We start from the raw sequence: 15,366 nt of genomic DNA, 5'->3' as shown, positions 1-15,366 counted from the left end.
GTATTTGTGCACATGTGCACATGATATGATTAAAAGAAATCTGCTATACTGCTTGGCATGTCATATTTCTTTATATAAATGTATTTAATATTCCTGCCAGATGTTTGAGTTTTACAGAATAATAATTCAACCTTTCATCACTTCTTGTTTAAGAAAACATGCCCCGTAATTCCCTCATGATTATATATATATATATATATATAACGATGATGTAACCGGGTGAAAGTTTATTTACCTCTTAATGATTTTACAAGTTTTAAGAATGAAAATTAAACATGTTCCAAAACTTTTAAGTTGTCAATTACCCGTCAAAATTATGCGAATGACATATTTTTCATATTTAGGTTCTGTTGGTCTTATAGTAGCTTTTGAGTTATTTTTCACTTTCCCTTAATTTTTATTAATTTAATATTTATCATCTATCATTAAAGTGTTGACATTGTGAATATACGTAGCTCCTTGTAATAATCCTTCCTTTAGCTTTCAGGGAAATTTTTCTATAATTCAATTTAGAAGGTTTTTTAACAGCTCAAAGTTTTCATATGCTCGAGTTTTTCTTGAGCTCCTATACAGACACTTGCATCCTTTTTGATGCAATTTTACCTGTTGTAAAAATAACTTTTGGCTTTAATAACTTAACTGTGTAGGGAAAGAATAAATGTTCAGTAATCTAAATTTATTTATCTCAAATCTCAACATAATACCTTTTCTGAACAAAGATTTCTGATGTATTACATCATTATTCCTTCAGTTAAAATAGAAATATTGAAAAGTTTTTTTGTTTGTTTTACTGCAAATAGCTTCTCAATCGCTGAGCTCGTACGGGAAAGAAAGCATATTTCATGAACAGGCAAAATATCTATCTGAAATAAACTATAAAGTTGAAATACCAATTTTTTAGTCTTGAGTCATTAATTTTAACATTTTCTAAGGTTTTCAGATAAAAAATCCTAGCTATGCGGGCCTGGGACAAAGTGTCGGTTAAATTACAACATTTTAGTCATTCTAAAAAATACTTGCTCTGATGATATTTTTGTCTTTTGTTTTTAATACAAAAATATAATTGTTTGATCTAATATTGAGATTTGTTTTACATGATTCAAGGCAATCCATAATCTGAAAAAAAAACTAATTTCGGGGAAAATCCGGAAGAAGAGGTCGAGAAAGGCTGAAAATGTCTTGAAAAATTTGTGAAGAAAAGTAATTTGCCGAATTCACCTTGAAAATTCAAAAACAGATTTAAAAATAGATAGATAGATAGATAGATAGATATAAATATAGATAGATAGATAGATATATTGAAAGATATACGGGTAGATATGACGTCAGCAAAAAGTGGGCGGGGGGAAAGCAAGAGGAAGTGAACGAAAAAATGCGAAAGATTTTAAAAATATATTTTAAAAGTATCATTTTAAGTTTAAATAAAGCAGAGTCTTTTTTGTTTTTTTTTTGTTTTTAAAGATAGAATTCAAATCTTTACAAAGAATATACATTTTTCATACACCACGAAAAAACTCATGAATATATGTTTTTATGTATATCTGTGTGTGAATACAACTTTAAATATATATTTTTTTAAAAATAAATAGATAATATGGTGATATAATCTTTTCTTAAAGCGCCCTCGTTTTTAGAGCCAGCAAGAAACTATAATTTTTTGTTTTAAATATGATTTTTTTTACATGTTGTCTTATTGCAGGGTTCGATAATTTTTACCCTTTCTACATACAATTTACAGTCTACACTGTACACAAGTTTTTATTGTTTATTTTCAGGTGAATATGTTAATGTTGAGAGAGATTTGAAGGTCTCCTACTCCTACTCATATACGGAGCAAAAACGTTCTTGTAAGCAGAATATGATTTGAGAGGATAAAAATGCAAGCAAAAACTCAGTTGAGCTTGAAATAGAACCTAGTTTCACGCTAAACTAAGCTTGAAATAAAACCTATGGTTTCACGCTAAGCTAAGCTTGAAATAGAACCTAGTCTCACGCTAAACTAAGCTTGAAATAGAACCTAATTTCACGTTAAACTAAGCTTGAAATAGAACCCACGTAGAACCATAGTTTTACGCTAAACTAAACTTGAAATAGAACCTAGTGTCACGGTAAGCTAAGCTTGAGATAGAACCTCACGTAGAACCTACTCTCACGCTGATCTAAACACCATGATAAACGATTCTTGAAGTTATACTTTTACCGAGTGATATGGACAGTTTTGGAAACACCTGAAGATTATTTTGTGCTACAATTCGATTTTTGTAAACCTGTAATTGATAAACATTAGTGTGAAAATAGTTCTCACAAAAGAACGGAACCCTGTGGTACTCCATCAATCTGAACTAGATAAAAGATTCAAACAGTGTCTTCTCAGGACAAAGAGCTTAAACTTTGATAAAAAATAAAAAAACCAAAGGTTCTAAAATGGCATCCTGGGTCCTTAGCCGCAGTGCTCTCTCCCTCCGCACGTATTCTAGCCGCAGTTTCAACCTAGCCTATCCTAACCTAGCACAGAGAATGTCGTTAAAGAAAAACACTGTGGTCGGTGGGGGGGTGGGGGTAGGGGATGTGACTGAAAGTGATGCGTTTAGTTAAATCAAGGATCAAGAAACACTCTTAGAATTCTGACTATAAAAAGATTGAAGACAAAATTTGCCTAAATTCTTTAAATATTTTACAAAATATATTGTTTAATGTTTCGCTTAGATTACGTGAGTGAAGATAATTGTTTCTTAGATTAAAAACAAAATTTAAGTGTTTTTAATTAAAATTTGTCTCCTCTGGCATGTTTTTAATTAGACCTTAGGTAAAATTATAAATTATTTTTCACAGCTTCTAACCTTCGTTTTTAAACCCAGAATAGAGTTGAAATATTAGCCATTGTTTCTCTCTTCTTTGTTCTTTAACGGCCATGGAAATGTCGGGAAAATAGTAAAATAATAGATTCTTCTTTGTTCAGGATCCTGCAGAGATTATTGTGGCCCGGGTCGTCTTTGCTTTACTAATTTCTATTTCATTAGGTAAAATATAGAGGAAACAAAACATGCAGATTTAGCTGTAGACATAATTTCAAGTTATTTCAGTTATCCTCTTTTTATAGAATGGGATGTACGATTTACAACGATACGCTTTAAACCTTGGTCTGATCAAAGATAAATGAGATATGGTTTCTCTTTATTTAAACCTAGGTCTGATCAAGGATAAATGAGATATGGTTTCTCTTTATTTAAACCTTGGACTGATCAAGGATCAATGAATTGTGGTTTCTCTTTATTTGAACCTTGGACTGATCAAGGATAAATGAAATATGGTTTCTCTTTATTTGAACCTTGGACTCGTCAAGGATAAATGAGATGTGGTTTCTCTTTATTTAAACCTTGGACGGATCAAAGATAAATGAGATATGGTTTCTCTTTATTTAAACCTTGGACTGATCAAAGATAAATGAGATATGGTTTCTCTTTATTTAAACCTTGGACTCGTCAAGGATAAATGAGATGTGGTTTCTCTTTATTTAAACCTTGGACGATCAAAGATAAATGAGATATGGTTTCTCTTTATTTAAACCTTGGACTGATCAAAGATAAATGAGATATGGTTTCTCTTTATTTAAACCTTGGTCTGATCAAGGATAAATGAGATATGGTTTCTCTTGGACTGATCAAGGATAAATGAGATATGGTTTCTCTTTATTTAAACCTTGGACTGATCAAAGATAAATGAGATGTGGTTTCTCTTTATTTAAACCTTGGACTGATCAAAGATAAATAAGATATGGATTCTCTGTAAAATAACTGACTCGCGTGCAGAAAGGGAGCGTTCGCAAAATATGAAAGCATGATTTATTTCTATCCGATGTTTGTGTAAAGGGGCGAACATTAGATTTGGTTGCACCAAGGAAATATTGGATACCTAGTTGTCGTTGAATATATTAGTCAATTTTAATTTATGTCAAGGTTTCATACTTTTAAAAACGGCATTGAAACACAAAAACTCAGAAATAAAGAGAAGCTAAAAATGTTTTTCGCCTACCATCGTATCTAATTCATACTTGACCAGACAAAGCTTTTGATGGTACCGTTGTAAATCAGATATATTTGTTATAAATCCTAGATTCTATGAATGTAAAAACTATTTTTATTTCAGTTATAAACCTACTTCTCATAATAGCGATACTTCGGTGTAAGGGAAAGGTACGACAATTTTATTTAAGAAGGGGTAAAGTAGGTCATAATAAAATGGCAGCAAAAATTTTAAAATATATATAATTGAATTATGAATAAAATAATAAATGTTGTCGAATATAGAATGTTTAAAAAGCCTCCAATTCTTAATTAGATATTCAATGTAACCTCATAATTTCGTAAACTAATTCATTTTTATTATTATAATTAAAGAAAAAAAATTAATTTTTATTATTTTTTTTCTTCAATTATATTGAAAAAAAAAATATTTTTTAACATTATAATTGAAGAAAAAAAATTGGAAACATAAAGTTCAATTTTTTGTAAAAACAAGAATTTCCAAGACTGTTTAAGTTATTACGAGTTAACAAAAATTTGGAAACATTTTATTCACTCTGTTTACAATTATATAGGATCAAAATATAATATTCAAACACTAAGACGACATTTAGTAAAATATATGTTGGCTCCATTCATCCATATCCTCTTTGGTCAGTTTTCATTCAATACTTTTGAAACAGAAAACTTGAGCTTGAGGAAGATTAAAGACACGAGACCTGACTTATGTTTAATAACTTTCACTGCCAAAAAAAAAAAAATACTTAATTTTTAAGTTTTCTATTCCTAAACATGCTTTTTAGAGAACTGCAGTTGATATCCATTATTGCAGTTATATGCAGAGCTGAGTATCCAAGTAGTAGTCCAATATATCCACCTAAACATATAGATATCTTTGTACTAGTCCCGAATACCCATTCTAACATGAAGATATCCTAGTAGGAGTCCTATGTATCCACCTAAATNAACACTACCGTGCACTCCTTTATATCCCCCTAAACATATTGATATCCTTGCAGTAGTCCCATATATCCACCTAAACATATATATAACTTAGCAGTAGTCCTATATATCCTCCTAAACATATAGATATCCAAGCAGTAGTCCTATATATCCACCTAAACATATTGATATCCTTGTAGTAGTCCCATATATCCACCTAAACACATAGATATCCTAGTAGAAGTCCAATATATCCACCTAAACATATAGATATCCTAGTAGTAGTCCCATATATCCAATTAAACATATAGATATCCATGTACTTGTCCAATATATCCACCTAAACATATAGATATTCTAGTAGTAGTCCAATATATTCACCTTAAACATATAGATATCCATGTACTAGTCCCATATATCCACATAAACATATTGATATTATTGTACTAGTCCCAAATATCCACCGAAAAATATGGATTATGGATATCCTATGGTAGGAGTCCTATATATCCCCCTAAACATATTGATATCCTTGTACTAGTCCTATATATCCACCTAAACATATAGATATCCTAGTAGAAGTTCCATATATCCAATGGTACAAAAAGAATTTATTGTACGAATATAACGCTAGTTTTCTTTTTATTTTCCTAAACTTTATAAATTCCTTCCAAAAAAGCCGAAGATCGCTTAAACTCTTTTTTTTTGTCTATTCATTTGGCGTAACACAAAATATGTTATATTCTACATTTTGTACTGTTTACAAAAAACTACGTTCTATTGTTGACCTGTTGCAGCAAAGAAGTCAAAAATCCCGAATGCCTCTTGTTGTTCAATGATACGGACTAAATCAATTATTTTTTTCGGAATGGGGGTTTTCTGCAATTTTGAAATGGCTACATATTGATCGTAATTGCATAAACCCAACACATATTAAGGAAAAGGTCGTTAAAGCAAAAAATACGGCAAACAATTAATTTGGATTTTAGAATTATAATTATAATTTTGGTTTTCTAATTCCAATATCTTTAGACCTTAGATATTTCAAATTATGATTAGCTGTCTAAGTTAGAAATATTTTAAAGGTTTACATCATCAAGTTGCAAAGATATAGGGATTAGAAAATTTTGACACAAGTTTGACACAAGCAACAAAAAAACACTGTTAAAAAATTCAACAAGCCTCTTAATTTGGAAAAAAGTATTTCTTAAGAAAATAATTGAATGTTGTTCCTGTAGACTGGAGTTCAAATATTGCACTTCCTCCTGAATAATTCAAAAATCAAACGTTAAATTATTTTTAAACAATTCTTATTCTTATCAAATCATATGATACAGAAAACGATTGCACCCACGCACCTCTGTCCCTATAGTAAAAGTAAATTCAACCTATATGAAGCATAAAGTCTGACCGGGTCAACCTTATTGCATCAGCTAGTCCTGTCCATAGAGCTAGGTACAGTACAAAGTGGGACCGGAAGGTTGACCGGGCTCGGAAATTCAAATGTACCACGGCTGCCCGTGCACCGTACATTAGTCGAAACTTTTTTTTGATAAACGAAATGTAAGTTCAAATAACTGTTCCTGATTTTAGAGTTTCAAAAAAGAGTTAAAATTTGAATTGAATAGTAAATCTAACTTGGTTAAAGTCTGAATAAAAAGTTTACTTTTGTTCTTATAAAAACAATTTATATTTATTGTATTTAGCACTAAAGTCTAAAAAAGTGTAAAAACTCATAAGACGTAAAAACATAAATATAATTACCGGAGAATATTTCATATTTCTTCAAAACCACTAGCGATTTTATCTGTTGACACGGGGGAGGGATTTCTCTGCAATTAAAATAATTATTTACAACATTGTTATTTTGGTTCGCAGTGTTATAGCGTTTTTGGACAGAAATTCTCTCCTTATCGAGAAGGCGAGAAACTTTGAGCTATAGAGAAAGTGAAAGTCCATAAACTTTATAGCACGTCCTGCCAAAATAATTTTATGAAACGGTTGTACCCATAGAGAATAGAATATATAGAGAGGAATTTACTTTCATACCGAGAGATTCTTTTAATTCCTCTCTATATATTCTATTCTCTATGGTTGTCACCTTGTCTTATTTCAATGGCTCTTTTAAATTTTAAATTTTGAAAAAAATCAGAAGTCAAAATATAAAGTTGATTTCAATTTTATTTTCATTTCAATTGAACACAAATATTTTGGAAATATCCTAAATTTTTGGAGAAAATCCGGGAACCAATCAAAACAGCTAATTTAACATTATAGCACGATGATTACTTTATAGCACGATGATTACTTTATAGCACGTTCATTTTGAAATTCACAATGAAGTGAGTAAGAATGATAAAGTACACTATAGTTTCATAAAATCATATAATAGCATCGCAATAGTATTATTTATTCATTAACGTCCAGTAATAAAAAACTTAAAATAATTTGTCTTTGTTTAACTCTATACACAGTACACAGTACACAGTAAGCGGCACACAGGATGAACTTTAATATTTGTATCGATTGGTACAGTTCGTACAGTACGTGCAGTAAACAAAACTTCTATACATAAATTTAGCTTGTCTGTCTGGGTGTTTGTTTGTTTGTTTGTATCCAATAAACGTCAAAACGGCTGAACCGATCGGGCCCAAATTTTTTGTGGGACATCACGTGACCACAGGGAAGGTTTATGAATGATAAAAAAATGTGTTTTAAAGGTTTTCAATTTTGTAAAAAAAATTTAAATTCTTGAAAATCCGTGAATTTGTTTTTTAAAAATCCGCAACATTTTTTTCTTCTTTGTTTTAAAATGTAAACAAAAAAAATATGTTCACAATTTAAATAGAAGATGGGCGCGAAGCGCCCAAAAAGCCTAGTATTACAATATTTTCTTGTCCTCACTGGATCTAGAGCATTAATAATTCCACATGTATGATTAGTCGTTAGAGGAGGGAAATAGTTTTTTCTTTCTTTCAGATATTTGAAACATATTGATGAACACACCAACGAGATTTAAACATACCTTTGCATTTTAAAACGGTTACAATTAAAATTCAATATCTAAAAAGTTTAATATCAACATCAAAATTAAAATGGTTCTGTCAAGTCATGCATCTTCCCCCCCNCCCCCCCCCAATCTTGATCAAAAGTTTTGCCTTCTGATTAATCCTAATAAAAATGACCTGGTCAAAATGCCTGCTTTTATCAGCTCATTTGAGTAGATGACACCAACCTCTCTACAACAACTCTTAATCATTCAGAAGAAGCTACACAAATTTTTAAGTCCTTAAAAACTTAGAATTTGTGTTGGCCTAATATACATGTGCATATTCAAACTAAACGAAAACAAGCTTTTTAAGCTTTATTTTAAAAGAAGCAGATGGCCAAATTCAGATTTACTTCAAGTTACTTTTTATACAGATTACACTAAAGAACAAGATATAGTTTTCATGTTGCTAGGAAACAACTTTGGCATGTACAAATTTAAAACACAAATAATTTGCGGCGTAACAAGTTTTAAAAACATTTTGCCAAAAACCTGAGCAAACTTTAAGTTGCTTCATTTATGAACTTTCTGTCCACCATATTAAGAATTGTGTGTTTTCCTTGTCCTGTTCCGGGTTTCGCATATCCTCTCCTCCGGGTTCCGGGGAATATACGGAACCAAACATCCAACCTTCTAATTTTAATTCACTGATCAAAATATATTTTCATTTAATTTTTTTGTTTTTTTTCTTTTACCTTCATCATTTTTTCCTTCACATTTTTATAAATCGCCTGGTCATAGTTTCCTACAGTACAAGGTGAGAGTTTTCTATCTCGAAGCTGAACAATTTGGAGTAATTAGTAAATTTCGTTCAAGAAATTGTTATGTTTGGGTTAAAGGGACTGTACAAGAAATTAATATGTTTGGGTTAAAGGGACTGTACAAGAAATTAATATGTTTGGGTTAAAGGGACTGTACAAGAAATTAATATGTTTGGGTTAAAGGGACTGTACAAGAAATTAATATGTTTGGGTTAAAGGGACTGTACAAGAAATTAATATGTTTGGGTTAAAGAGACTGTACAAGAAATTATTATGTTTGGATTAAAGGGACTGTACTACAAATTGTTATGTTTGGGTTACAGGGACTTTACAAGTAACTGTTATGTACACTCCAGTTGTGTTTAGTTTACTTTACACTGTACAGTAAACACTACCGTACACTCCAGTTGTGTTTAGTTTACTTTACACTGTACAGTGAACACTACCGTACACTCCAGTTGTGTTTAGTTTACTTTACATTGTACAGTGAACACACTTTACACTCCAGTTGTGTTTAGTTTACTTTACACTTTACAGTGAACACTACCGTACACTCCAGTTTGTTCATAATTTTTAGCACACAAATACTGATCCGACAAGATTTCCAAGGGTACCGTTGTATATCGGATATACCATATATATAAATGGAGGTTAATTAAAAATCTAGTCTCTGCTCTCTAGTCCCTTTAAAATGTTCGATAACAAATTCAAACTCAAGGATTATTGTTTAACAAATTAATTGACATAATTCTAGTGCATCAAATTGATTTTTGATGATTGACGAAAAAACAAGTGAAAAGCTGCAAAATGTGAAACATTTTTTAAAAGGACTGAAGAGGAATTTTTACTTTGTCTTTGTGCCGAGGTTTTTACCTTTATTATTTCAATTGAAGCGGTGAACGTATTTTCGTAATCTTTGAACACGTCAACTTTTGAAGATAATTCAGGATCACTGTACTTACAAAGAAAAAACTAATTTTTCATATCTATAATATAAAACAAGACATTCGTATATATATATATATGTTCCCTATAGCCGGCCAAACGGCTGGACCGATTGGGCTAAAATTTTTGTGGACACTCATGGATGGCCGGGGGGGGGGGGGGCTAAAAAAGGATTTTTTTGTTCAAAATATTTTTTTTTTATTTTCTAAATATTTAAATGTTTAGCTAGCTGGTATTCAAATAAATAAAAACTGGCCATTGGACTTGAATTTTAAAATTGTGAAGGTTACAAAGTACCAGTAACAAAAATGCACTGTACACTATTTTGAGACTTGGAATACATGTGAAATTGCGTAGAATTCCTAAATTGATGAAGTTAAAAAGAAAATAATTTAAATTCTCTTTTATATAAATATTTTCTTAATGATTCCTTGTTTGTCCCCGCTCATGAACAAGAACATACATAGAGCCGGTCACTCCGATCTGGAATTCAAAATCTTAAAATCGTTTTTTATTTACGCAGAATTCATTCGTTGCAATTTTAATATCTCGTGTGTTTATAAAAAAAGTAAAGGATTCAATAAAAAACAAGAAGTAGTTCTTCTATATGTAATAACTACATCTTGTTTGTATTCATTAATATCAACCTCAGGAGTCGTACTATTATATGCAAAATGTTTTCTTTCGTAAATGTCAAAGCTTTCCCCTGAGTTGGAAATTTATGAATGGATAGAGTTTAAACTAAACGGCTGGTTGAACTACCCATTTTTTCAAAAATGTTCATCTCCGAACGGCTATGATAAGATCATCATGATATTTGTTTATTGACATGAAATTACAGTTATTCTGTTTCTTAGGAAATACTTCATTGAGCTTTTAAATAAATAAATCAAATATTAGTTAAAAAATAATTATTTGATTTAAACTTACCAATCCAAGACGTTTAATTCCGTTGTCTAAATAAATAAAAAATAGTATAAAGGAGGGGAAAAATCAACTATATATTGAAATGTATGGCTTAAATGCGTTTTTCTAAAAAAAATTTACTAACACCAACACATCTAATAGAACATTGTTATAATACAATAAATACTATCCCTAGTTTTCTGTTAGCGAGGTCTAGTGTATAACATCTTCCTAAAAAATTAATTTTCATTATTTGATCATCATCTAAAAACAGGTGCTTTTCTGTATTTGATTTTATAGCATAAGTATTTTAACCTGAATATTCATTTGGATTTACAGATGTCCAAAAAGAACTCCAGTTTCCCATACTTGGCCTTAAAACATAATTTTTAAACAGCGTTTTTTTAAAATAAAAATATGAATTTAATAAAATAAAAAGAGACCTAGTTGAAATTGTGTTTCCGTATACATCTTCAAACCTAAGGCAAAAGAAAAAGAAAAATTAAGCTTTGAATAAACATGTCTTTTTGTGTCTTATATGGAGGGACTAATTTTAGATTAATTTCTCCATTTAAAGAGCGCCATTTTACTGAAGTAAAAGTCTAAAAGTCACTTCAATAAAGAAACAATATTTAAAAATAATCCATTTTCCCACGGAAAGAAGATTTTTTTATTAATCTTTCATCCTACAAAGAATTGAATAGGACATAACACTCTATTAAGAGAGGGTCTTGAATCGCTTTTAAAAAGCAAAACTAAACAACTAACCTCATACTCAGTACCCCAACTTTCTCTCAAACATATTAATTTTAAGGTATACAAAAAGTTTTACAAAACTTAACTATTATTAATTTAAAAATTATAAAAGACTTACCAGAATGCTTGGACGATATCTTCTAGTTTCCAAACAGCTGCTTCATAAATAGTTTCAGCTGTAGCATTTAAATCAGGTCTTTGAGTGTTATCACCCTTAACCAACAAGTATGGATTGGTGAAAATGATGTTTAGGGGAAAAATATTAATTTTTTTGTAAATAGTATCAAAAAGTATTAAAAAATTTCCTTTTTGATGTCCNCCCCCCCACCCGATATCCAAAATGATTTCCTCTATTCATGCATTTTGAACATCCCTGGTGTGAGAGAGGGGGGACATCTACGTAATGTCACCTTATATTGTTCATATGTTAGCCCATAGTTGATGAGAACTGTTTCATTGTACTCCTGGGGACGATTTTAATGAATTTGTGCTATGTCACTCAACTCCCCACTGCCGGTTCAAATTTGAACCACCGATTCAAAGTTTAAGATTCAGGAAGGATTTAAATCGGTTATTCAAATTTGAGGCGGTGGAAGGCAGTTGAAATTCATTATTTTCGGTCCCTGGGGTTTTCCAATCTTATTCAATATATTGGAGCAGACGGTGAAAACTGGTTCAGTCTCTTTACTGAAATACAGAAGCATGTTTTTAGATCAAATTAACTAAAAAAGTTATTAAACACCGCCCCATCAAACTACTGTAAATTGAACCTGAGATTCAAATCACAACTCATCTTATTGAAGAGCTAAGAAGAAGAAAAAAGATGTTTTGAATTTCTAATATATATATATAACTGGTTAAAAACATAAAATCCAATCTAGAGGAGGTACGAGAACAGAAAGTCGTAGCAGTATTGTCCTATAAATATTACCATTTGTCTAGTTTACATTGAGAACGAGACTTTATAAAATACTGTATTTATAATTATAACTTTGATAGGAAATTACAATTAACAGTGTTTACAGGGACTAACTTTTTGAATAACAACAAGTAGTTGAACTTTGTGGACTAAGTTCAACCACAAAAGGAATTGAGTCTATCCAACAAACTCTGATTTTCTATGAAATCTACTTGATCAAATAATATAAGTTTGAAATATCAAAGTTTTACTCCATAAGATGCAAAGATTAGAAGATTTGAGTTTGTGGCAAAGACTCAATTCCTTTTATTATTTTATTTACCATTATATTCACCTGAATTTAGCAATGTATATATTAGTATTGGCAGGTTCAGACATGTAGGTTTCCACGCAATAGATTATCTAGATATAATCTTTAATACAATTAAAGAGACTTTGGCCGTACTTTTAAGTGAGCCTCTATACAAAAGAGGAGTATGCCCGATCTACAAGGGTACCCTTGAACCCTTCATCAATAATTTGGAATATAATGTTTTTTTTCAACTCTAATAATTTTTCCAATGTTTCTTAAGCAAGAAATGCGCAAGTCACTAAGGACTTAAGTCTTTGCCACAATTCAATTTTTCTAATCTCTATATCTTTGCAACCTGATGGTGTACACTATTGATATTTCAAACTTTGATTATTTGATCTCATAGAATTCATAGTTTGAAATAACTAAGGTCTAAGACACTGTGTTGCAAAGATATAGGTTTTAGAACATCAGAGTTTGTGGCAAAGACTTAATTCCTTTGTAGAAAAACCCAAAATAAAAATATGGATATCTTATTCATGGTTGATTTTTAAAGTGTATTCGACTTTAAAAATGATTTTCATTATGATTAGAAAAACAGGTTGGATGTCAACGCTTTTAATTCGAAAAAATCCTCCCCCCCCCCCTGGCCCTCACAACATAACCAGCTACACCTCTACATGTAAGAGGGAAGAAAACATCAGTTTGTTAAGATATTTTAAAAATGCAAAAATTAGAATAAAGTATACAAAAATAAGAATATACTATTCAAAACTTAGAATATTTTAAACAAAAATTAGAATATATTATACAAAAATTAGAATATATTATACAAAAATTAGAATATATTATACAAAAATTAGAATATTTTAAACAAAAATTAGAATATATTATACAAAAATAACTTTAAATGTATAAGTTTTTTAATTCAAATACGTAAGGGAAAAAATGTTTAACGTTTTACGTTAAACTATTTTTTTTAATTAAAAAAAACTTCATTACCTAAATTGCAAAAAGTCCCTGAAATACCGGATTATGAAAGGGGTATACAACCTGTTTTATGAGAAGAACAAGGCAGAGGATGAACCAGGCCAGCTTTACGATCTTTTTTATCATTGAACACGCTGTTACACCTTTAATCTTCCTTACAGTCTTCATCTTATTCATCTTCAAAAAGAAACCCTTGCTTATAGATTAAGTTGCGTATTTAGGCAATGAGAAAAGCTCAACTTTTCATTTTGAAATTTCATAAAAACTGGCTTCAAAAGTTGATGTTCATAAAAGTTCTGAAAAATAGTGTAAAAAAAAACTTGATCATATTTTGAAAAAATATTTGTGACTAATAAGTAAAAACCCTATTTAAAAATAAAACGTGTTTTTTTATTTTAAAAGTTTGAAAATTACAGATATTTGATGTTTTAGTGCAAACAACCTGAAACTTGAATTATCTATCGTTGAATTTTTCATGTTTCTAACATAATAAATTTTTAAAAAGGCAATGTCCATTGTGCAATGAGCATGAAAACTTCGCGAAACATTTTTTTTTACTTTTTTTACTTTTTACATAATTTTTCCGAAAGATTCAAAGATTTTTTTTTAGTTAAATAAATAAATAAAATTTTATGAAAAAGGTGATGAGCCCCGGACAGTCATGGTTGAATACTGTTGTTTGTAATTTGTTAAATTGACAAGAAAATTGTTCAACAATGGAGGACACTGCACACATGATTATAGGTTTATTGAAAAAGTTCCGAATTTGAACGCATTAAATGGTTAAAGTCTCTCTGTAATATTCTTATACATATAAAAGTACGTAAAGAACGTATTAACTACCTTCACGTTGTGTAAAATTATGCTTTTTAACCCTGCATTTAAATAATTAAAGCTAGAAACCTTCCAGAGGTTTTCCATAACAGAAGAGACCTCATGTCTCCAAAGCCCTTCTCCCTCTGTATAAAGCCATGGGACTCTTTTATATATTTCAAAAACTTAAAGGGACTGTAAGCGTAAATTCAAGTGAACCTCCATGGAAATATTGCAATGCTCGATTCACAACGGTACCCTAAACACCTTATCTGATCAATAATGTAAAAGACATATTCGTTATTCTAGGTTTAAAAGTGTGTAATTTTGCGATAATTCCAGTAAGTTTTCCTGCAGTAGAAAAGTCAGTTTTGTAGAGAACTTTTATTTCAAAATAATAAGTTTTCGAAATTATTAACGTTGATATATAATTTATACGTGATTAGACAAAGCTTATTGTTATAAATCAGGCATTGCCATCTTTGCATGGAGGGTCACTTTAAACTACGCTTACAGCAATAAAAAGAAGAACTTTTAAATTTCTATTTTTTTATTTTAGGTAGGAGTTATTTACCTCCTCTCCTCCTGCATGATTCTTCCAGATCTTATTTTCTATATCAAAGTCATAGGGAGCAAAAAACATTATCACTAAATTGGAAGAAAAAATTATTTTCGAGGCAGATTAAAAACAAGAATAGGATTAGTTTTCTGCTTATGCTTATAATATGATTTTAAATAGTGCAATAAACATGAAACACAGCTATTATGCAGTGTACAGTTTACACAGACCAATTTCATTTACTTGAAATTTTACTGAAATCTTGCTTACAATTACACATTTTTATGGACCCCACAATACATATGTTTAATAGGCTTTCTGAACTTTTTTTAGGCGATACGACATCTGCTCTAATTCCATTTGCTTTACTTTTCAATTTGAATTTAAATTGCATAATTAAATCATGTTTTGC

General features: G+C 30.3%; 1 protein-coding gene across 1 annotated transcript; it reads right to left on the bottom strand.

Annotated features, from left to right (window-relative positions):
* Positions 1–4,553: 4,553 nt before the first annotated feature.
* Positions 4,554–15,039, bottom strand: LOC111703803 (uncharacterized). The gene is made up of 20 exons (XM_023475867.1): positions 14,970–15,039; positions 13,646–13,759; positions 12,635–12,702; positions 12,005–12,068; positions 11,792–11,845; positions 11,500–11,594; positions 11,069–11,104; positions 10,941–10,999; positions 10,818–10,856; positions 10,650–10,675; positions 10,150–10,202; positions 9,648–9,726; positions 8,709–8,792; positions 8,573–8,646; positions 8,150–8,203; positions 6,729–6,796; positions 6,197–6,229; positions 5,753–5,809; positions 4,809–4,899; positions 4,554–4,693 (listed from the first exon to the last, which is right to left on the bottom strand). The coding sequence occupies exons 1-20, from the start codon at positions 15,036–15,038 to the stop codon at positions 4,684–4,686; spliced, it is 1,227 nt and encodes a 408-aa protein (XP_023331635.1). The 5' UTR covers position 15,039; the 3' UTR covers positions 4,554–4,683.
* Between the last annotated feature and the right edge of the window lie 327 nt (positions 15,040–15,366).

The sequence above is a fragment of the Eurytemora carolleeae genome, unplaced genomic scaffold (genome assembly GCF_000591075.1).
Source record: "Eurytemora carolleeae unplaced genomic scaffold, Eaff_2.0 scaffold114, whole genome shotgun sequence".
Lineage (NCBI taxonomy): Eukaryota > Metazoa > Arthropoda > Copepoda > Calanoida > Temoridae > Eurytemora > Eurytemora carolleeae.
This window is presented reverse-complemented; position numbering and strand designations above follow the sequence as displayed.

What these genes read in the sequence shown, in the direction of transcription:
- LOC111703803 (XM_023475867.1), bottom strand. Translation starts at nt 15,038, where the DNA reads ATGTTTTTTGCTCCCTATGACTTTGATATAGAAAATAAGATCTGGAAG. An exon ending in ATAAGATTGGAAAACCCCAG is followed by an intron (nt 11,846 to 12,004) that starts GGACCGAAAATA and finishes AATCGTCCCCAG; the next exon opens with GAGTACAATGAAACAGTTCT. An exon ending in GATATCGTCCAAGCATTCTG is followed by an intron (nt 11,105 to 11,499) that starts GTAAGTCTTTTA and finishes CTTTTGCCTTAG; the next exon opens with GTTTGAAGATGTATACGGAA.